General features: G+C 32.7%; 4 protein-coding genes across 23 annotated transcripts in view; 2 read left to right on the top strand and 2 right to left on the bottom strand.

Annotated features, from left to right (window-relative positions):
* Mhc (myosin heavy chain) overlaps positions 1–9,995 on the top strand; it is a 31,692-nt gene extending 21,697 nt beyond the window's left edge. For 14 of the 20 annotated variants that reach the window (XM_035874565.2, XM_035874569.2, XM_035874567.2 and 11 more), the window contains exons 16-26: positions 1,356–1,565; positions 3,737–4,110; positions 4,236–4,464; positions 4,549–4,832; positions 5,391–5,469; positions 5,777–6,506; positions 6,575–6,936; positions 7,023–7,418; positions 7,561–7,905; positions 8,013–8,261; positions 9,305–9,995. In XM_035874565.2, coding sequence (XP_035730458.1) covers positions 1,356–1,565; positions 3,737–4,110; positions 4,236–4,464; positions 4,549–4,832; positions 5,391–5,469; positions 5,777–6,506; positions 6,575–6,936; positions 7,023–7,418; positions 7,561–7,905; positions 8,013–8,261; positions 9,305–9,388 — 3,342 coding nt within the window. In that variant the 3' untranslated portion in view covers positions 9,389–9,995. Of the gene's footprint in view, positions 1–1,355; positions 1,566–3,736; positions 4,111–4,235; positions 4,465–4,548; positions 4,833–5,008; positions 5,088–5,390; positions 5,470–5,776; positions 6,507–6,574; positions 6,937–7,022; positions 7,419–7,560; positions 7,906–8,012; positions 8,262–8,452; positions 8,520–9,304 lie in introns of all 20 variants that reach the window. The other 6 variants (XM_035874588.2, XM_035874572.2, XM_085662568.1 and 3 more) reach the window with 2 other exon arrangements.
* Positions 9,996–10,481: 486 nt separating this feature from the next.
* On the bottom strand, positions 10,482–13,698 carry Cyt-b5-r (Cytochrome b5-related). Its single transcript, XM_085662569.1, has 6 exons — positions 12,687–13,698; positions 12,285–12,586; positions 11,946–12,219; positions 11,580–11,871; positions 11,310–11,525; positions 10,482–11,055 (listed from the first exon to the last, which is right to left on the bottom strand). The coding sequence occupies exons 2-6, from the start codon at positions 12,522–12,524 to the stop codon at positions 10,779–10,781; spliced, it is 1,299 nt and encodes a 432-aa protein (XP_085518695.1). The 5' UTR covers positions 12,525–12,586; positions 12,687–13,698; the 3' UTR covers positions 10,482–10,778.
* Positions 13,699–13,832: 134 nt separating this feature from the next.
* yellow-b (L-dopachrome tautomerase yellow-b) lies at positions 13,833–18,125 on the bottom strand. Its single transcript, XM_035874477.2, has 6 exons — positions 17,965–18,125; positions 16,347–16,644; positions 15,124–15,542; positions 14,836–15,013; positions 14,534–14,745; positions 13,833–14,428 (listed from the first exon to the last, which is right to left on the bottom strand). Exons 2-6 carry the CDS (start codon positions 16,627–16,629, stop codon positions 14,135–14,137), a joined length of 1,386 nt encoding a protein of 461 aa, XP_035730370.2. The 5' UTR covers positions 16,630–16,644; positions 17,965–18,125; the 3' UTR covers positions 13,833–14,134.
* Positions 18,126–19,262: 1,137 nt separating this feature from the next.
* Aatf (Apoptosis antagonizing transcription factor) lies at positions 19,263–21,268 on the top strand. Its single transcript, XM_035874628.2, has 2 exons — positions 19,263–19,621; positions 19,717–21,268. Exons 1-2 carry the CDS (start codon positions 19,404–19,406, stop codon positions 21,035–21,037), a joined length of 1,539 nt encoding a protein of 512 aa, XP_035730521.2. The 5' UTR covers positions 19,263–19,403; the 3' UTR covers positions 21,038–21,268.
* The last annotated feature ends 1,237 nt before the right edge of the window (positions 21,269–22,505 follow it).

The following is a 22,505-nucleotide window of genomic DNA, read 5'->3' as shown; positions in this document are numbered from 1 at the left end:
TTTTTCTTTTTTTCTTTTTCTCTTTCTTCTTTCCGAGAGTAAGAGTCTCGCTCGCTCCTCGTTTCTTCATTCCCAGAGATTCGCTGGCAAGTTTATTTACACGTTTAGCAGACCTTCTTCTTCTCCTCCGTATATTCAATTTATACCAATGGCAAATTTTGCAAAGAGAGATATGAAAAGTATTCTACGGGAATACACATACATAACAGAACTATATTTTGCGCGTTAGAAAAAAGATGTTCAACATTTTCTTTACGAGAAGCTCTCCGGGCATATATTCTTAGATTAGAGTGTTTGCTAAAAAGGCACTCTCTGCCTATTCTCATTTCATATTACGTGATCCAAAAATAGAGAAGGACATTTGGTGCATGAATCAGAATCTTACTACGATCCTTTCTCATCTATAAATGTCAGATTGCAAAGGCATTGTCCGAAGACGAATATTTATTATCATCGTCGTCATCATCATTATTATAGAATATATATATATATATATATATATGTGTGTGTGTGTGTGTGTGTGTGTATATATATATATGTATATTATGTATATAAATTAATTGAAAAATTGTAATCGTCTAACAATAACTGATCATCCAAATTATTTAATATAATTGTATAAGAAATCAATCTGTGCTGGGAACAATATTTTAAAAAGTAAAAGACAAAAAATATAAGATAATAAATATCGATGAGAAAGTTGATCCACAATTGACCTGCTGGAATCTAAAAGGAGACGAGAACTCGATTCTGGAAGACATTGCTGTAGCCCTTCCGGGGAACGCCGTCGTTTCTAATTTTGTCGATTTCGTTCTCTCTCGTTCGCTCGCTCGCTCTCTTTTCTACCCTATCCCTACTACCATCATTGGAGGAGATCCGTTCTAAATATTTTTATACGAAGATACACCACTGGAGCGGTGGTGGGGATGGTTCTCGTTCTCTTCCTTGAGAAGCGAAGCCAAATGGATACGAGGGGGATTTTGGGTAGAAAAGTTGAGCATCGGGTAAACGAGAATCCAGTTGGATACGCGAACTCGTTCCGACCTTTTCGAAATTGAAGATTCTTTTAATATTAGCTAGAACGAAAACGAATATAATTCGATCAGAAAAGATATTTCTTTTCTCTACGATATTTCCGAATAATTGTTTTTTCCTTTTCCTTCGGGTTTTCTTTTCTTTTCTTTTTTCTTCTCTTTCTTTTTTTTTTTTTTTTTTCATTTTATCTTTCTCCCATATCTGTGTGTGTGATATAAAGTAATATTATTATTTAAAAAAAAATGGGCGATACTGTGCTTATGGAGAACACTAAAACTTTAATAAATGGCGAACGACTAGACGGTGAATTACAATTGCAGGCACTCGAGGAGAAAGCAAAGAAAGCACAAGAAGCCTTTGAAAAGGAAGAAAAACTTCGTAAGGAACTTGAGGAACAAAACGCGAAACTTACCACAGAAAAGAATGCCTTGCAACGGCAATTGGATGGTGAAAAGGGTTCACTTTCGGAATACATGGAGAAATCCTTGAAACTTGCTGCGCAAAAAGCTGATATGGAATCTCAGCTACAAGTAAGTTTCTTTTCTTTTCTCTTTTTTTCTCTTCTTTTTTTCAACATTATCTATTTTACTTTAATTAATAATTTTTCGTACGAATTATTTCTACAATTATTATAATAACTTTTATCAGGATAATATTCGTAATCAAAATAATCTTTGAGAATTTTGCGATTTAAATTTTTAAATCGAGAAAATTTTGAAATAGCAAGTTAAATAAAAATCTAACGGAAGATATAACATTTGGAATCAGAAAAATCTTACCGATGAGGTTGTTGTAGGAATTAATCAGTAGAAGAGCTAAGCCATTAATCAGACGACAGATCCTCAAGGTTTTTTTGAAAAAGTAATTTAAAGAAAAATCTAGCCAAAGATAATATTTGGACCGATAAGATGAACCGTAGATGAACATTATTGATCGGTAGAAGAGTCGATTAGCCGTCAATTAGCAAGACGTCATTCTGCAAATTTTTGGAAAATTAATTTAAATATAAACCTAGAAAAAGCAGGAAAAGATAAAATTTCGACAGAAGCGAGAAAGCCAAAGAAACGTCTCTTCTGACGATTATGAGTTTAGATCAGTAGTAGGTGGTGGTAATAAGTAGAGGAGTTATGCCATTAGTCAGACGCATCCTCCGCATTTTTGGAGCTTTCAGTAGACTACCATTTTTCTTTTGGTCCAAGTCATCCGATTACATCGACTCTTATTCGGTCATTTATATGCGTATTCTAAAATTATTCTCACGGGTTATAATCGGACACGTGTGCGTACGTCGACGTTGTAAGTAATGGAGAAAAAAGGAAAAGTGAGAGATGTAGGCAGAAAAAGAGACACAGAAAAAGAAATGGGGGAGATGGAAATAAGATCGGTTTGACTTACTCGAGAAAAAAAAAGGAAACGAAAAAAAAAAGAAGAAAAAAATCGCTGCAATAACTTTTTAGAAAAACAGATGTTTTCCTTACCTCTGGAACGGTTCAGTTAAAACGCAAAAGAAGAAATTTTATGACCGAGCTTCTTCGCACAACCCATTCCAGCATTCCACAACTCGATCTATTTTTATCAAAGATTTTTTTTTCCTCAACTCTTTGGATTCTTCATACTTTCTTCTTTAAACTTTTTCCCCTCAAAATTTTAATTTTATCATTATGATTCAATCCAAGTGAAAAACTTATCTTGATTATTATTAATCATCTCGACGAAACCGAGTGAAATTAATTATCCCGGTTGATAATTAATCGGTTCTCAAAGTAGTATGTAAAATGTGGATTTTCTTAATAGAGAGTTCATTCGTGTCCCGATTGAATATGTAAGACTCCATTTACGGGCAGGAAGAAGGAAAATGGAAGAAAGAGGGAGAAATGAAAGAAACGTAGGACGGAGAAGGAGGGAGAAACGTCTCTCTCTCTCTCTCTCTCTCTCTCTCTCTCTCTCTCTCTCTCTCTCTCTTTCTCTCTCTCTCTCTCACTGAGAGAGTATTTCACCCTCCCGACTTCCTCCTGCTCCAAATTTAGATCCAACGATCCCAGATTCCAGGTTATTAAAAGAGGGCGTGGCACCTACGTGCTGGAGGAGACGAGAAAACGAAGGAGGATAACAGGTGTAGGGTATTTATACTTTGGATTAGGTGTGTAGTGTATGCGTCATTTAGCAACTCATCTTCATCATCGTTATCCTCGTCATCGTTGCTCCTTCATATCATCCTCTTCTTCGACTTCTCCTTCTTCTTCTTCTTCTTCTTCTTCTTCTTCTTCTTCTTCTTTCTCACACCACTTTCAAAGTTTTTTCCACTCAAAACTGCACTTGGCATCCTCTTCTATCCCAACATCGTAGTAAGTTGCACGATGATGGATGTCAAGAGATGGTAGATCATGCCAAAATAATCCCCTTCTCTTTTTCTTCATTTTCTGTCTCTGTCGATTAATTCAAACGTTACCTAACGTTGGGTAACTCATCATGCCATGACACGTCACGACGTATGCGCTGGCTGATGAATCCAATGAAATAATTAGCACTCTTAGAGGCCATCATGTCGTAACTTTGAATAACTGAGGATATTACTAGGAAATTTTAGAAAGAAGTATGACATTTAACGATGAATATAGGTGAATTATTAACGACTATGTCTGTGCGATTGAAAGATCGTTATCATTTTCTAATTGGATTTATATCTATTATATTTTTTTAGGATCTTAACGACAGGTTCAAGGAAGAAGAAGATGCTAGGAACAATCTATTCCAGAATAAAAAGAAACTCGAGCAAGAAGTAGCTGGTTTGAAGAAAGATATCGAGGATTTAGAATTGAATCTTCAAAAATCTGAACAAGACAAGGCTACGAAAGATCATCAAATTCGTAACTTGAACGACGAGATTGCTCATCAAGATGAATTGATTAATAAATTGAATAAGGAGAAGAAGAACCAGGGTGAGATTAATCAGAAGACGGGCGAGGAACTTCAAGCTGCCGAGGACAAAGTCAATCACCTTAACAAAGTTAAGATCAAACTCGAGCATACTCTTGACGAGCTTGAGGATTCCTTGGAACGTGAAAAGAAATCTCGGTGAGAGATATTTCACTTTGAAATTGTTTTCTTTTCTTTCTCTCTCTCTCTCTCTCTCTCTCTCTCTCTCTCTCTCTCTAAAATCAAGGGAACGAATCTTAGTTAATTATTTAATTATGTATTAGCGCCGACGTTGAGAAAGCAAAGAGGAAGGTAGAAGGTGACTTGAAATTGACCCAAGAAGCTGTAGCCGATTTGGAAAGGAACAAGAAGGAATTGGAACAAACTATTCAACGCAAAGACAAGGAACTCTCGTCGCTTACTGCCAAATTGGAAGATGAACAATCGTTAGTAGGCAAACTTCAGAAACAGATTAAGGAACTCCAAGCGAGAATCGAAGAACTCGAGGAAGAGGTAGGAACCCTAAAAGTTTATATCATAAAAATCATATTTTCTGGAAAATAATCCTATCGATTATAAAATCTTGTTACTTTAAAGATCGAAGCAGAACGCGGAGCTCGTGGCAAAGCTGAGAAACAACGTAGCGATCTTGCACGAGAATTGGAAGAACTTGGTGAGCGTCTCGAGGAAGCTGGTGGTGCTACCTCTGCTCAAATCGAATTGAACAAGAAGAGAGAGGCTGAACTTAGCAAGTTAAGGAGAGATCTCGAGGAAGCTAACATTCAACATGAAGCTTCTCTTGCTAGCTTGCGCAAGAAACATAATGATGCCGTTGCTGAAATGGGAGAACAAATCGATACGCTTAACAAGTTGAAGGCTAGGTAAGAATAATGATGTTAAAATTTAATAGAAAAAAAAAAAAAAAAAAAGAAAAAAAAGAGATACATACTTGCAAGACTCTGGTATATTAATAGACGTTTAGAAACTTTTCAACATTTTTTTCCTTTAAGATAAAGAAATTATTGTTGGCAAAAGAGTAATTTGAAGTTTTTGATAGGGCCGAAAAGGGCCGTCATGACATCCACGGCGAGCTGAATAATTCTCGCGCCGCGACGGATCAAGTTTCTAGGGAGAAGGTATATTTGAACAAAAAAAAAAAAAAAAAAAAAAAAAAAAAAGTAATGTCTTGCGAATGCTGTCCACGAAGTTTTTCCTTTTTTGTTTCTCGTATTTTTTTTCAGAATTCCAAAGTAAAATAGGGAATGTTACATGTATTATTTCCCTTGAATCATCTTCGCTGCACGATGAACAAACATATTTGTCCTTAATGATATGAAAGAGAGAATTTTGTTGTAAATTGTTTCTTATATTTTCTTTCTCGTTTATAATATTATTAACTTAATCATCCTCTTTTTCCAATGTTTTCCATAATCAAACAGGACCGAAAAAGAAAAGGTTCAATACTTCAGCGAGTTGAACGACCTTCGTGCTACGGTTGACCACCTCAGCAATGAAAAGGTAAGGACCCTTATATCCCAAATAATATTTCCTGGCGCATAAATGCGCACTAACGCAACTAACAGCTTTGCCAAGCAGCTTACTACAAGGATAATGGAATATGAAAGAGGGAATACCTTAGGATCGATGCCATTTGAGAATTTTTCCAATTCGAGTGAGTTTCATTTAATAAGGGAACTTATGCATTTCTCGCTTGTTTCTGCGTTACATTGCTTGCTTCTTGCTTATGAGTCATTGTTAAAATTGAAAAGAAAAAAAAAAAGAAGCATTTAATGAAACTAATATGAATGTCGAAATTTTCTAACAGGCCGCCCAAGAAAAAATTGTAAAACAATTGCAACATCAATTGAACGAAACCCAAGGCAAGTTGGAAGAAGTTAATCGTACGTTGAACGACTTCGATGCAGCGAAGAAGAAGTTGTCGATCGAGAACAGTGACTTGTTGCGCCAATTGGAGGAAGCCGAGTCCCAGGTTAGCCAATTGTCGAAGATCAAGATCTCGTTGACGACACAATTGGAAGATACGAAGAGGCTTGCTGACGAGGAATCAAGGGAACGTGCTACGCTTCTTGGTAAATTCCGTAATTTGGAACACGACTTGGACAATATTCGCGAGCAAGTTGAGGAAGAAGCCGAAGGCAAAGCAGATCTCCAAAGACAATTGAGCAAGGCTAATGCCGAGGCTCAACTGTGGCGTACGAAATACGAATCCGAAGGAGTAGCCAGGGCTGAGGAACTCGAAGAGGCTAAACGAAAGCTTCAGGCTCGACTTGCTGAAGCCGAGGAAACGATCGAATCCCTCAACCAAAAGGTCATTGCTCTGGAAAAGACGAAACAGAGGCTTTCGACCGAAGTCGAGGATCTTCAAATCGAGGTCGATCGTGCCACTGCTATTGCCAATGCCGCTGAAAAGAAACAGAAGGCATTCGACAAGATCATTGGCGAATGGAAGCTCAAAGTTGACGATCTTGCCGCTGAACTGGATGCCAGTCAAAAGGAATGCCGTAATTACAGTACCGAGCTCTTCAGGCTCAGAGGTAAGTTTTTCTTTCAAGAGAATTTCATAAAATATATTTAACACTCGCGTCGTTTGTATCCTAATTAGGTGCCTATGAGGAAAGTCAAGAACAATTGGAAGCTGTGCGTCGTGAGAACAAGAATCTCGCCGACGAGGTGAAAGATCTTTTGGATCAAATAGGCGAAGGTGGACGTAACATTCATGAGATCGAGAAGGCTAGAAAGCGTTTGGAGGCGGAGAAGGATGAACTCCAGGCAGCATTGGAAGAAGCTGAAGCAGCTTTGGAACAAGAAGAAAACAAGGTACTCAGAAGCCAGCTGGAATTGAGCCAAGTTAGACAAGAGATCGATCGTCGTATCCAAGAGAAGGAGGAAGAATTTGAGAACACAAGGAAGAATCATCAACGAGCTCTTGACTCGATGCAAGCTTCTCTCGAAGCAGAAGCCAAGGTACGTAAGTGGAAACTCTAAATGAAAGCTTTAGAAAAGGACAAAAGATCGTTAACAACGATTCCTGATCGAAATGTTCACTTTAGGGCAAAGCCGAGGCACTTCGTATGAAAAAGAAATTGGAAGCTGATATTAACGAATTAGAAATAGCTTTGGATCACGCAAACAAAGCTAATGCCGAAGCTCAAAAGAATATTAAGAGATATCAGCAACAATTGAAGGATGTACAGACCGCTCTGGAAGAGGAACAACGAGCACGCGACGAGGCAAGAGAACTCCTTGGCATATCTGAGCGTCGTGCTAATGCACTTCAAAATGAACTTGAAGAAAGCCGTACGCTTTTGGAACAAGCCGATCGTGGTCGTAGACAGGCCGAACAAGAATTAGCAGATTGTCACGAACAATTGAACGACCTCAGTGCTCAGAATGCTTCCATCTCTGCTGCTAAGAGGAAACTCGAAGCCGAATTGCAGACTCTCCATGTAAGTTAAAAACATACTTCTGCGCTGTCTAATTTATATAAAATATCGATTATACGTATATATATATATATATATATATATATATATATATATATATATATATATTTGATTTTCAATATTAAAATTGTCTCTTCTATCTCAGTCTGATCTCGACGAGCTTCTAAACGAAGCCAAGAACTCCGAAGAGAAAGCTAAGAAGGCAATGGTCGATGCTGCACGATTGGCTGACGAACTCCGAGCTGAACAAGATCATGCTCAAACGCAAGAGAAACTTCGCAAGGCTCTTGAGACACAGATCAAAGAACTCCAAGTTCGTCTTGATGAAGCCGAGGCGAATGCTTTGAAGGGAGGCAAGAAAGCAATACAAAAGTTGGAACAACGCGTACGTGAATTGGAGAATGAACTTGATGGTGAACAAAGGAGACACGCTGATGCTCAGAAGAACCTTCGCAAGTCTGAACGACGCATTAAGGAACTTAGCTTCCAGGTAATTAGCGATAGATCATTAGATCTACCTTTTGGCTTGTTTAATTATACATTATTTTAAACTGATTATTTTTCAACAATATTTACGTGATTTTTCTTATATTCTAGGCCGATGAGGATCGTAAGAATCACGAACGCATGCAAGACCTAGTCGACAAACTTCAGCAGAAGATCAAGACATACAAGAGACAGATCGAGGAGGCAGAAGAGATCGCTGCATTGAATCTTGCCAAGTTCCGTAAGGCTCAGCAAGAGCTTGAGGAGGCCGAAGAGAGAGCCGACTTGGCTGAACAAGCTATTACCAAATTCCGCACTAAAGGTCGTGGGGGAAGTGCCGCACGTGGATTGAGCCCAGCGGTAAGGAAATTTTTCTCCTCTTTAATTTTTTCATCGTCTTAAAACACATTTCATTTCTATAGCTTTAGATAAGAAAAAGAAAAAAAAACTTTCCATAGTTTCTCTCACTCTCTCTCTCTCTCGGTTAGGTGTCCCATTTTTCTTAAATCTTCTGATAGAAAATATATCTTTCATTCTGTGTCCCTGTATAGCCGCAACAGAAGGCCCGCAAGGCGGCGCCCTCCGCGATGGAGTAAAAACACTGCGTTGCTGGTCCATGTAAGTCAGTTGAAGAAAAGAAATCATAAAAGGAGAAAAAAAAATAAACGTCTCTCTTTTGATTTGCTTTCAAAACGAGTATCTACTCCAACGAACAAGAAAGAAACTACCACCCTTAATTTCTCGTTGTCCTTATATCATCCTATGTCTCAAAAGTTTTCGTCAAATAGCTTATTTCTTCGTTATTAACTTCGTTATTAATTCATCCCTGGACTCATCCAATTTTCAAAGACATCATGATTATAATAATCTGTTGTAAGTGTCTCTCTCTCCCCCCACCCCTCTCTCTTTAAAAGGTATAGATTAAAAGATATTTTTTTTTATTCATTAGACAGTGCAAGAAAATTAAATTATATCCAAGTTTTCAATGTGTCCGTGTTCATAGTCTTAGTAACACACAATAATAATAATAATAATAATAATAATAATAATAATAATAATTGTTAAATAATACATAGTCGTTATAATGATGTATTATAAGAGGGAGATAGGACATCCCTTGTGATAAGATTTGAATTCGTTGAATTTTTTGTTGTTTTGAGTGCTCTGCCATAGTCAATTAATTAATTAATTAGAAAATCATAGTTATATTCGAAAGGAGAACACAAAACTGCACAGAACTACGTGCCATATGTATACTTCTCTTTCGAAATAGTGCAAAAAAAAAAAAAGAAAAGACTTACGATAAAAGTCATGAATTTTTTAATTGATATTTAATTTTGATATTTAATTTTACACACTCTCCATTTTTATCTGTATTATCTTTCTTTTTTGATTTTTTACAGCCACACCGACCTGCGTTCAAGCCCCAGTTCGATGGTTCCGCATTCCCGCCACGCTTCGACCTACAGCCCGATGGTGATTTGTAAAGATCGATGAAGAATTAATTAACCCAATAAAAACAACAACAACAACAACAACATCGTCCATGGATTTTTATCGCAAAACGAAAGAAAGAGAAACAAATGGATCAAGTTCGTGAGAACATTTATTTATCACGGGGCATCGTCGTCTCACTGTTTTAAAATAATAATTAATAATAATAATAATAATAATAATAATAGATTTCTAATGAGTCTATTATTGTTATTAATATGTCGTTTAATTATTATATCTATATTTCGAGATAATTGATAAGTATCCGTAACTTTTTCATTCGAATAAATTCAATCAATGATAAAACGTATTCTAAATGGCAAATTGATTAAAAAAAAAAAAAAAGAAAAAAAGAAAAAAAAACAAAAAAAAAAGAAAAAAAAAGAAAAAAGAAAAAAAAGAAAAATGATTGGAAAAATGATTTGATGAAAAAGGCTCGGAAAAAATAATAATAATAAATGATCTAATAGAAAGATCCACTCGAGCTAAAGGTCGAGGGAGGGAGGGAGAGAGAGAGAGAGAGTGAGTGAGAGAACGCGTGAAAGAGTGGGAGAGAAAGAGAGAGAGAGAAAGAGAGAGAGAGAGAGAGAGAGAGAGAGAGAGAGAGAGAGAAAAAAAAGGAGCTACGAGCAGAGACAATGAGAGGCGAGAGCCAACGAGAGATATATCTGTTATATTTACATACATATATACATACATACGTACAACAACATACATATATACACATGCATATGTTAACATAAATATCTCTTCATGCATATGGAAGTAAAACCAGCCAAAAGCAAACAGAAAATCAAAAATGACAGGTTTATGAAAGAAAATAATAAAGAGAAAAGATATATAAAGAAACGATATACAAAAAAAAAATATATATATATATATATACACGCGAACATGATGGAAAGAAACTATGCGATAAATTTATACAATCGATAAATTTAAACGCAATCGATCGATGCTTATGATAAATCAAGTTAAATATCTCATTGCACCGATCATCCGGACGATTATCCTATCCTATAAACTTAATTGTAATTTATAAAGAGAGACCGAAGTATGTATTTATTAAAGTAAATAAGCAATAAATAAAGTTAAGAAAACATCGTCGTGCGAATTAATTTGCTTCTTGAATAGCATATTCTCTTATATGCCTTGCTCGATTGTGAAGGATTTTTTTTATTTAAAGATCTAATTATTTGTTACAGAAAATTTATTACACAACGATAGAAATATCTTCCATAATAAAAATACCGACGGAACTTGTTCAAATCGTTGATAAGTTGCCGACAGTAATTATTGTAATCTACAATATCGACTAATACTTAATGATTATTTTAGAAAACAATTAAATTTATATCTATTATCATTTAACCAACTAAGACATTATCTATGATTCTTTTTAGACTCTACACGAGCCAATTGTTGGAATTGTCCTTTCGTAAGTTCCCATTGTGTCAATTTTTCGGTACTTACACCAAATTCTTTACAAGTTTGTAGAAAAGCTGGCATAGCCAAAGGTAGATACGAATGATCGACTGACGGTAACAAATGATGTAGTCCATGAGAGCCAAAATTGGTTAACACTAAGATTGGATCATCGTCGATAATTTCGCGATCTCTAACAGCATCCAATTCGAGTAGGCCCCAATCCAAGTTTTCTCTTAAATTAATACTTGGTTTTTGAATAAGTCAAATCACAGAATGATTAAAAAACAATAATAATAATAATAATAATAATAATAATAATAATAATAATAATAATAATAATAATAATAATAATAATAATAATAATAATAATAATAATAATAATAATAATAATAATAATAATAATAATAATAATAATAATAATAATAATAATAATAATAATAATAATAATAATAATAATAATAATAATGAAAAAAAAAACAAACAAACCTATAAATATCTCCATCGTGAAATATATTTGGATGATGATGAGCAGCATTAATTCCGATAAAACTAAATATAAAACTACTTATCAAAATGATTATTAGCCATGTTTTAAAAGCAACGAATATATTTGGTGCAACAAACGACATAGCAATTGGAAGAATGAAAGGTACTATGTCTCTAACTTCCATAGTTCCGTATTCCCATATCATTGAGTAATACCTATGAAAAAAATGATATTATACGAGTTATTTGATAATATAGGATTCTGATTACCTTTTGATTCCTTGTTGACAGAATGTCAATGTATAAATAATAGGACTAGAAATTTGGGCAACAAAACTCATGAAAATATTCTTATCTGCATTTGGTAACCATTTCAGAAACGGTTCAGCGATATAGATTTCGTAATCCCAAATAGTATTTGGATAGAGATGGTGACTCATAGCATGTGTAATTCGCCAATCTTTGGATGACATTAAACTAAGATCAAAGTAATACATACGAAAGTTATCTCTCATATGAAAATAATTATGACCAATGACTGTAGTCCATGCCAAGAAAATGCCTAAAAATGATACGTATAAATATATCTATAAAGATTTCATATTCATATATATATATATATATATATTTCTTTACCAGCAATAATCATTGCAATAAATGACGAGGTAGGAGGATAGACAGCAGCTAAACAGAAGAAAATTGTTACAGCTAAGAAAGAATCAGCAATGCAATTAGACATTTTCGAAGGTCGATGAAAATCCACGTCCTTGAGAGCCTCTAAAGCACGTTTCTTGAAAGTACGATAGAAACCATTAGGTTCAAAAGTCAATGGTATTGATCTCGGCGTAGTTGCATCACGGACATAAAATTTAGGTAAAATTCTTTCAGCTTTTTCTGTTAGATGATGTGCCTGAAAATAAAGAAAAATAATTTTGTTAAAGTTAAGACAAAGCGTGTATAAATTGATGAGCTCACCTCAAAAGCTTCAGTGATATCAGTGCCTTTGGTAAGAGTAATCCATTCAGCACCACCAGGATGAGATTTAGCAAAAGTTCGTAAATCGTATAAACCATTCTTGATTCTCCAAAGTCCTTCGGCACCATCTTGCTGAATTCTTCCTTTTAAAAATCCATATGGTGTCTTTATAATTTCATTTCTAGCTAATGGATAAACTAACCCAGGTATAGAACTCATAATCTTCTGCTTGTTGGACATTTTTCTTTTAATTTCCTTTATTGTTCCAATGACTATTGCAAGACCAAGTTCGTATCATCAAACTAATAACGATAAGTAGTTAAACAAAATTAAAATTATTAATTCTAATAGATTTTGTAAGAGAGACGAATTATTTAATGTATTTTATTTTTGTTTACATACTTTACGATAAAAATTTTAATCTATAAATGATACAATATTTGGCCACTTAATTTTAATTTGAAACTTTCATTAATAATACGCAATGACCAGTAGAATCGAACTGCCTTCAAAAAATATATAAAACAACATAAATAGGCGCTAAACAGTAATGTACTAGTGATAAAAATGGAGGAACGTTATGGTAACTCTGAATATGTAAATAACGTCGATTAATCACTTATATATCATTTTCATTATAAAAAAGAATTACATCCAAACTGCTCTTTGAACTTAATAACCTTTAATCAGCTATTAAAAGTGATAGATTAAATAAATACTGTGCGTTCTGCGGTAAATACATCTCTATACATCTCATAAAATTTAATAATAATACTGTTATTATAAAAATAATAGTAAAGTTAAATTTACAAAATCATTATAAAGAGTTAATTCGTACAAATTAATTATTTAGTAAAGTGTAAATTATAAAATATTTTTGTTCCTTAATCACTTGTAAAAAAAAAAAAAATGTATTATCTGATTTGACTGACGTATAAGAAAATTTATTGCAAATTGTAAGACTTTTGAACTACGTATACTTATATAAGAAATTATACCGATAACTCCACGTTATGTGTAGTCCGAAATTGTACTTAAAAAATAACATGTCACAATCGGCCTTTTTATTACCTATCAACATGCGTGATACACCTTTCCAAAATAATTATATATCATAGAAAGACATTTGTACGAGATTTTTATTATTGAATATTAAATATGTTATCAGAATATCAGCATAGTAAAAAAGAATAGTAGAAAAGTAGAAAAGATTACCATTGTTATTACATTCCGTAGGCGTTGTGTGTGTGCGTTTGTATATTGCAAATAATGTGGAAGAAATTTTAAATGTGGCAAAATAAGGCAGGTACATTAACTCGAATATACGCACAAGTAATTCGCGTTGCGCAAGATTTTGACATGGATTTACATTAGATTTAATAGAAAAAAGCTCTATATCTTAACTCTGCTGGATATAAATTCTTCTTCAAATTTGTTTAAAATGTTTTTTTTTTTTTTTCAATTATATAAACAACATTAACGTAATAAATAAGAATATATATTTTTATCTAATTTAAGTAATTCATATTGTCCAAGTTAATATAAAAATCATGAGAATAATGATAATACTTGTGCATGTGTTAGTGACAATACATATGTATATTAAAAGATATATAAAGTGAAAAAATGGAAAAGTAAAAATTTGAAAATAGCGTTATGTTCAAAACGCGTTGTTTAAGTATTACTTTATACGAAGACCAATTGTATATTTATTTCAAATAAAATTAACTCAACTTTACGAACTTTGTACAAGGATTATGATTCAGAAGAAAAAAAGAAATAAAAAACACTAATACTGATAACGACGAATAGTCTCACTGATAACACGTAAGAACATTGTGATTAAGATTTTATGAAAGAAAAAGGAAAAAAAACATTGTAACGATCAATGATCCGAACGTTTCAGATATGCCACTAACTCCAGCACCACTCTGTTGTTGTTCTCTTTCCTTTTTCATCTCAGGAATGAAATCATTTGGATATTTCGATGAGACGCCAAAGTCCTTTGAACAAACTGTATCACGAATGAGATCTTCTGTTGATCCAACCAAAATTCTGTAATTGTAATCATCAGGATCCAAGCGAGAATACATGAAGATTGGTAAACGATCTGACAAAATCCAAATGTTGCCCTTATGATCAACCTAAAAAGAAAAAAAAGTTTGAATATAGATTAATATAGTTTACCAATCCAATATAATAAAAAAAATATATGAAAAATATAATAAATCTAAGAGATTCTTAATTACTTTTAAATCGTTGGGAAATATCATAGTGACGTTGTCGACATAAACGAAATTCTGTTTTTGTAGACTAAAATTATTACTAGGTCTCCAACAAGCAATAGCATTAAAGTTCGTTAAAGCATAAAACATGACGCCTGTGTTTGGATCAATAAAGCTGACACTGCTCTGACCATTAGATCCACGTGAGCCAAGAGGCTGAAATTCATGAAAACCTTCTACAAAAATCAAAAAATCAATATAAGATATAGATTGCCTTACTACTGCTAATGTAAAAAATGTATAAATATGTGTTGTTATTATTATACCAGGAGAATTAATACGTTCGGGATCTCGTAGAAGTTTTGTACTAACAGAAAACTCCATTGTACTGGATAATGGATGAAAATAAAGAGTACTGTATCCATCCTGAGTGGGTGCAAGAGCCATTCCAAAGATTCCATCGTTCCATACAAAAGCTAGGCCAGAAACATTGAAATTGCCACCCTTTGAAATAAATTATAATATTACAACAATATAATAATAAAAGAGGACTCTCTCTCTCTCTCTCTCTCTCTCTCTCTCTGATGAGTACTAACTGATGAAAACTATGTCACCTTAGGATCGGGATGAAAGAAGTGATGCTTAACAAGCCAAGACTTATCAAGTTTCCAAGAATAAACGACTAATCCTGGAGCACCTAGGTCACCAAGATAAGCATAAGTATCCTCGCAATTATAATCCTCGACGGCGATATTGGCAAAGAAAGAATCAGCCGTCCTTTGATCAGAAGGTATGACGTATTTTCGTAGGGGTCTGTCATCTTTCAGATCATAAATGACTAATGCCGGTGGCACCTTTTGTTCTGGATTTCCCATAATATCAATTAATCCTGTGTCAAGAACCCATAGTCTTGAACAACGATCGACCTTTAATCGAAAGGGTGATACCAATTCTGGCCCACTTCCATTCCCACTTCCATGTTCGTGAGCTTCCCAAGTTGGGTATGGTATAAACGGTGGTGATTCTCGAGTATCTAAAATATAAGTCCTCCTTGTAAATGATCATATAGAGTCTAATCATCTCAATCGTTTATCGAACAATTAATTTATTTATTCGTTTAACAATCAACTACAAATGAGTTCATTTATTTAGTATGATTCTCTATCTGTAGGAAGTAAATGGAACGAATAGATGTACATCTATTTGTTTTATTTATTAATTATTTATAAATGTAATATATATATATATATATATATATATATAATTAGGATAAAAAATTAAATAACAACATTAGAGGTAATCTAAACGGGGAAATACGAATGTTTGTAAAAAATAATATTTCGTGACTTCTTACATCTGAGATAAATAAGGCATGATCTTCGATCTTCGACTCTTACGAAATGCACTTTAATATTATATATACTCCATCGCTACAAGCATCACAAATTACATAACTGTATGCACTGCATAATCTTTATTTTCGTAGAAATGATAAACGTACGTCAAAATTCTTCAAACTTATCAACCCTTTCCCTCCTTAATAAATAACAGTTGAGCACCATTTTACATGAGTCATGTCTGTTTATCTATTCTAGTGGATCTCAAATTATATTTCGCATAATATTTTTCATTAATTCTATATTAACAAATATTTTCACTCTATCATCAATATTGTTAAATTTATTTCAATAATTTTTAAAAGATTTTATATATGTTTATTAATGATTTAATAATGATTTTTGTTTTACAATAATTTGAGCGTCACTGATCAAAATGCAAGACCGCGAAATTTCAAATTGTCATACTATCCTAAACGATATAGAAATATAATTCGTACCATTAAGATTGATATAATTTAAACTAGCAGCAACTCCTCTTCTCCATCTTGGTACCGTAACAAATATCCTGTTATCAGCGATATCCAAACCCAAAGGAAGATTATCCTCACGATTATAATCAGGAAATAAGTTCTTGACGTCGTCGTTCGGCCAATCATAATCAATCTCTTTCCATTGATAAGCTATTCGAAGATTACCAATGGCATCGATTGGTTGAAAGAGATATCGATTGCAAATGAAGAAAGACATTAGCAGAAGGATGATTGGTTGAGAGTTCTGCATTGCGAAAACTGTTGACTAATCAAAATAACGAATACTCATTAACGTGTCAAAGTGTAATATTTCATTGGTTAACCTATTTTCTTCGTTCTTGTACGTATTTTAACCACGACGCTTTTCTCTTTTTCTTTCTCTCTGTTACGAATAACGCGATTAATTATTATTACATTATTACGGTCAAACGTGAGTGTAATTTCGTATGCAATTATGTACCATATATCAGGTTACAACGTTCTCGACAATATTCATCCTTTTACAAGTTAATAAAATGTATTATTTTTAAAGGCACACGAGTGTATCATACATATATATAAATATAAATATAAATATATATATATATATATATATATATATATATATATTTGTACACGTATTTTGACGAAGTATTTCAAAACATATTCTCTCTCTCCCCATCACTCTCACTTTTCTTTTTCTTTCTATTTAAAACGTATAATAAATTTTAATGTAGTGACAAACACGAGAACACTCCCATAATATCGCTTCATATAAAACTCATTAAGATAAGAAAAGAAAAGAAAAGGAAGATAAAGAGAAAGAAAATACAGAAGTAACGTGCAAATATAATCTTCTCTTTTAAATTCATTCCGTATCTACGTATTCATCTAAAATCTCTAATCTCACGGCGTATACGGCGTATAAGAAGATGAATAGTGAAATAATAAAAAAATTGTGTAAAGAAAAAATGGAAAGTTAGAATCTTGTGAATTTAAGCGCGGGAAAATGCGTATCTTACGAATAGTGAATCTTTCGTAATACTTTCATCGTTACGATCTCTTCGCTGTGAAAGTACACTAAACTATATAAATGCGTACATATTATATAGTTTAATATATAATTTAGTAATTATATTATATTATTTCAATAATATAATTATTACAATACAACATTAAAAAGCATAATTACTATAAATGATATAGATAGTAATAAGTAATGTAATTATATTAGTAATCTTGTAATAAGTATTTTATGGTAATTGTTATTATAATTTACTATAGTAAATTTGAGTATAATTTAAAAAAAAATTTACTTGCATATACATATATATATATATATATATATACAAACATAGATCCACAAGATAGAATAGTAAAGGAAAACATATGTATTGAATAATTAAGACGAGAGAATAAATGAAAAGAAGAAAAAATGAATACATAGAAACACAAAACTATAAATGCAGAAGAAAAAATTTATATCAATCGATAAAGACATCAGCATATTAATTATATCTTCCCTAATTACTGTTTATCGTCCAACAGAATGATAAGAAAAAAAAGCAAATGGTTTGTTTAATAATCAAACTAAATTATCAAATACCTTTTTTTCCTATATAAATCTTTAACGTAGATTGAGAAAAGAATGTGTTATTTATGAGATACGAGAAATATTAGATGTTAACACAGCACTAGCACATTCACGACTGACTCGTCGATTTTAAAAGATACTAAGCGATGTTAAGCGAACCGGCACCTAGTAGTAGGAGAAATTCTACAACTTCGTCGAATGGTATTATTTTCCTTGTTATAATCAAGGTTTTCTATATAATAATCAAGGTCCTCGAAGATATGCGAACGGAAAAACTGATAAATTATTCCCTTCTCTTCTTTTATTTATTTAGTCGACGTATCGAGAATATGTCACTAGGATATGCTAAAGTATATACAGAATATATCAGATATATATATATATATATATAAGGTATGTTAGATAAAATCGATTAGATACTATATTAACTGATTCAAATGAATTTTCAAATTGATCAGAAATGATTAGAAATATTTTTCCAATGCATCTGACTAAAATAATATATAAAGAAACGGAATGATCCTTTGGTGAATATAATAGAATCGACTGTTATCCCACGACTCTCCCATCTGACATTTTCTAAATGTTAATCCCATCGAAAAAGTCGATCCTTTAAACTCTTCTCCCATCTTCTACGAGTTTCTTCGCTTTAATATTACGATTCTTTACGATTATGAGAAAGATCGATGATTATTATCGATGCATTTAAATGATTTATCCGATTTTTAATGATCGTTTCAATTGCGAACTATTTTATTATTATTTAATAATACTCTTAAAAGGAACGATTAAGTACAATTCTACTATAATTTCGATCGCCAATCTTCTTACACACTCTACCTGTTGACTCGTATTATACATTTTCGAGGTCGATCGGCCAAGCTTTCACTTTCTTCATGTTCTATGTTATTTTACCTTCTCTTATCTTAAAGGGGCCACGATCGAGAAAAATAAATACAACACGAGTATAATCTATTCTTGCTTTATCTAATTTAACTTTAAAAGATATTTTTCGGATACTAATTATGCTTTTAAAATTAATCAATTTTAAAAATTTATAACCTATAACAATTTTTTACTCATTATATTATACTCATTATAAGTTGAAAGCAAAAACTTATCGAAAGAAAAAAAATTATCGATTAATCCACAATTCAATCCTATAGTTATTTTAAAAGTTGAAAGACAACCATTATGATAGATCGAAATTTTCGATATTTTCTCGATATTACAAATTATCGACTGTTGTTCAATCTCAAATAATTTATTATCTAAGAATATATTGCACTGTCGATAATTTATCGATACATTCACTCTTTCACCCACGTACGTACTACAATTAATTGTGACCTTTTTACTTTATAGGTTATGTTTGGTTTGCTATATGTGCACGTGCCAATGAAGTGTCATCGAAATTTTTAATAACTTCAACAACGAAATCAAAAGATACAATGGCATTGAGAGAAAATAAAAAGAAAACGATTTTAGCCGAGAAGATAGGTAATCTTCTAAATGCAGCACCTACGAATATCGTATCCGACGAAGAGAGTGAAGATACAAAAGCTAAAGTCGTAGAACGTTATGAGGAAAGTGATGATTCTGAAGATATTACGAAACAATCTAAGTTTCGAAAGCAAAATGTACAATTCTTGGATGAATTGGACAAAAGGTAAATTTTTATTATAACACTTAATAATTTCCAATTTATTATTATCTTATATATTTCCTGAAAATGTTACATTTGTTAATTTTTTCCTTTCATAGATACGAAGGTAAAAAAGTATCAAGGAAAGATGTATACGAAGAAGCTCATGAGGGTAACAACGATTATGAGGAACTTGATTCTATGGAGGAAGATGAAACGAACGACTATATGGATGTCGAAAATGACGATGAAGATTTAAGCGATGAAAACAAAGATGAAGAACTCACCGAGGGATCTGAAGATGAGGAAGATATAGATAAGGACAATCCTCTTTACAGAGAAAGAGATAGAGATGCGAATTTCAAAACAATGTCAGCTACAAACGTTAAGGAAGAAATGGAAAAAGGCCAATGCATTCAAAGTCAATTAAGGCTTTGGGAAAGCCTATTGGAAGTGAGAATAAAATTACAAAAGTGTCTTGCTAATAGTAATCAAATGCCTCAATATGATACTCAAAAAAGTTTTCGAAATGATACGGACTTTATGAAGAGAACGAATGAAGCAAAATCAAAGCTAACGTTACTCCTGGACAATATGTTAAATTTGCAAAGTACTTTATGGAAACAGTTTCCTGAAACAAAGTCCATAAATATAGATGGAAAGAAAAGAGGGAGAGACGAACACGATGATAATGATGGAAGTACAGAAGATCCAATGGACGAAGAAATTCCATCTGACACTGAAGATGAACTAGAAAAAGAAGCAGACGAAGACGAGACCAATAAAAATGGCGAGGATTCTGAGGAAACAAATATAAAAAATAATGAATGTGTTCCTAAGAAGAAGTTCAAATTTGCAGATTATGAGAAGATATTGGCTAAAAGACATAAATCTTACGTTAACTATAGAAACTCTATAATAAGTAAATGGAATGATAAAACTAGAGTGACGACTGGAAAGTTAAATAAAGGCGTTAATCAAACAACTCTCAAGCAAATCGAATTTGCTTTAAGTGACAAAGTTAAATTGCACAAAAGGACACAGTTGAAACGTTCGGAATACGTTATAGTCGGCAAATCTATTCCTTTATCGAGTGATGATGATGGACGCGTTCAAGAATATGATCCAGAAATTTATGATGACGACGATTTTTATCATCAGCTTCTTAGAGACTTGATAGAATACAAATCTTCTGACATTACCGATCCCATACAACTTAGTAAACAGTGGATAAAATTACAAAATATGAGAAGTAAGATGAAAAGAAAGATAGACACTAGAGCGACTAAAGGCAGAAGAGTACGATACAATGTTCATAATAAATTAGTCAATTACATGGCACCTATAACAGTCTATGATACATGGTCTGACATTGCTAAAAACGAGTTGTACAATTCCTTGTTTGGAAAGATTAAATCTGTAGAAACGATAGAACATTAGCTACCAAATTATATATAAGTATGTAATAAGGATTAATCGTAATATTATTTTATTTCCACATACGTGTACACATGCATCAAAATGATTATGTTAGCGTAAGCATTTGAGATATAAATTACCGCTTACATTAAATTACATCACATTATATTATATATACTGTATTATATTGTATTATATATTATATCACAGTTTATATAATAATGCGAATATATGTATAATTATCGAATACAATGTATTTTCTATGTATTATTAATGAACATTTAAAAATAAATGTTTAACGTGAATAGAAATTCATGCAGTTTTCTATTAATTCCTACCTTCATCATACTACATCTTCGCACACCATATGACTCAGATACAAACACAGTTTTACGGGAAAAATTCTTGCGATCCCTGCAATATGAATTTTTGAACAGGAGAATATGGCTTACCAGGAGGTGGCACGTTCTCGCGTGCCACCTCTTTGCGCGTCATGTGATCCTGTTACAAATCCAATTTTGCGGGAAAATTTTCTACGGTCCCTGTAATTTGAATTTTGAACAGGAGAATATAGCTTACCAGGAGGTATCACGCGAGAACGTGCTACCTCCTTGCAAGTCATATGATCCTGTTACAAATCCAGTTTTACGGGAAAAATTTTTGCGATCACTGCAATATGAATTTTTGAACAGGAGAATATGGCTTACCAGGAGGTGGCACGTTCTCGCGTACCACCTCTTGGCGCGTCATGTGATCCTGTTACTAATCCAATTTTGGCGGAAAATTTTTGTCTCGTCTCCTAATTTTTATTTTTGAACATGAGAATATAACTTACCTGGGGGTAGCACATGCAATTGTGCCGCCTTTTTTGATGTTGATGTCCTTTTTATCGAAAATTAGAAATTTCGAATAAAAGATTATAACATATCAGCTTTTGGCACAGTTTTTAAAGGATTATTAGCAGATGATATGCCAGGTATATATAAAGGAAGTCAAATTTTTTCTCCATTTGATACTTTATTTTATATTTTGATAAAATTAAATTTTTGTTCTTTTTTATATTTTACATATTTATCATAATGTACAATAATAATATTGTAAACTTTTAAATAGAATTATTATTGTTAATATAATCTTCTTTTGGTATTTGTTAAATTTATTCTGATGGTCCTGCCATTGTTGTCTTCTGACTTATCCAAAAAATACGGCATTCGAAGAAAGAGGAAGTATTGCAGATCCTATTAATCGTCATGGTGTTGATACAAGATAATTCCTGTCCTAGTTAGCTGATGATTTATCGATATATCCTTATTAGCTGTGCTACATTCCTCACTTACGATTGGTCTGATTACTGGAAAACAAATATTTTCTATATTATTCTCTATTTCATTTCATATTACAAACAAAAACGTGATAAATAAATAGACTGATAGAGAAATCATATCTGCAGGACATATAGTTAGGTAATCGTTTTTAAAGTAATTAGTTG

The sequence above is a fragment of the Vespa mandarinia genome, chromosome 18 (genome assembly GCF_050613455.1).
Source record: "Vespa mandarinia isolate Hongniang chromosome 18, ASM5061345v1, whole genome shotgun sequence".
In the NCBI taxonomy this organism is placed as follows: domain Eukaryota; kingdom Metazoa; phylum Arthropoda; class Insecta; order Hymenoptera; family Vespidae; genus Vespa; species Vespa mandarinia.
The sequence above is the reverse complement of the archived record's forward strand: the minus strand, read 5'-3'. Positions and strand labels throughout refer to the sequence as shown.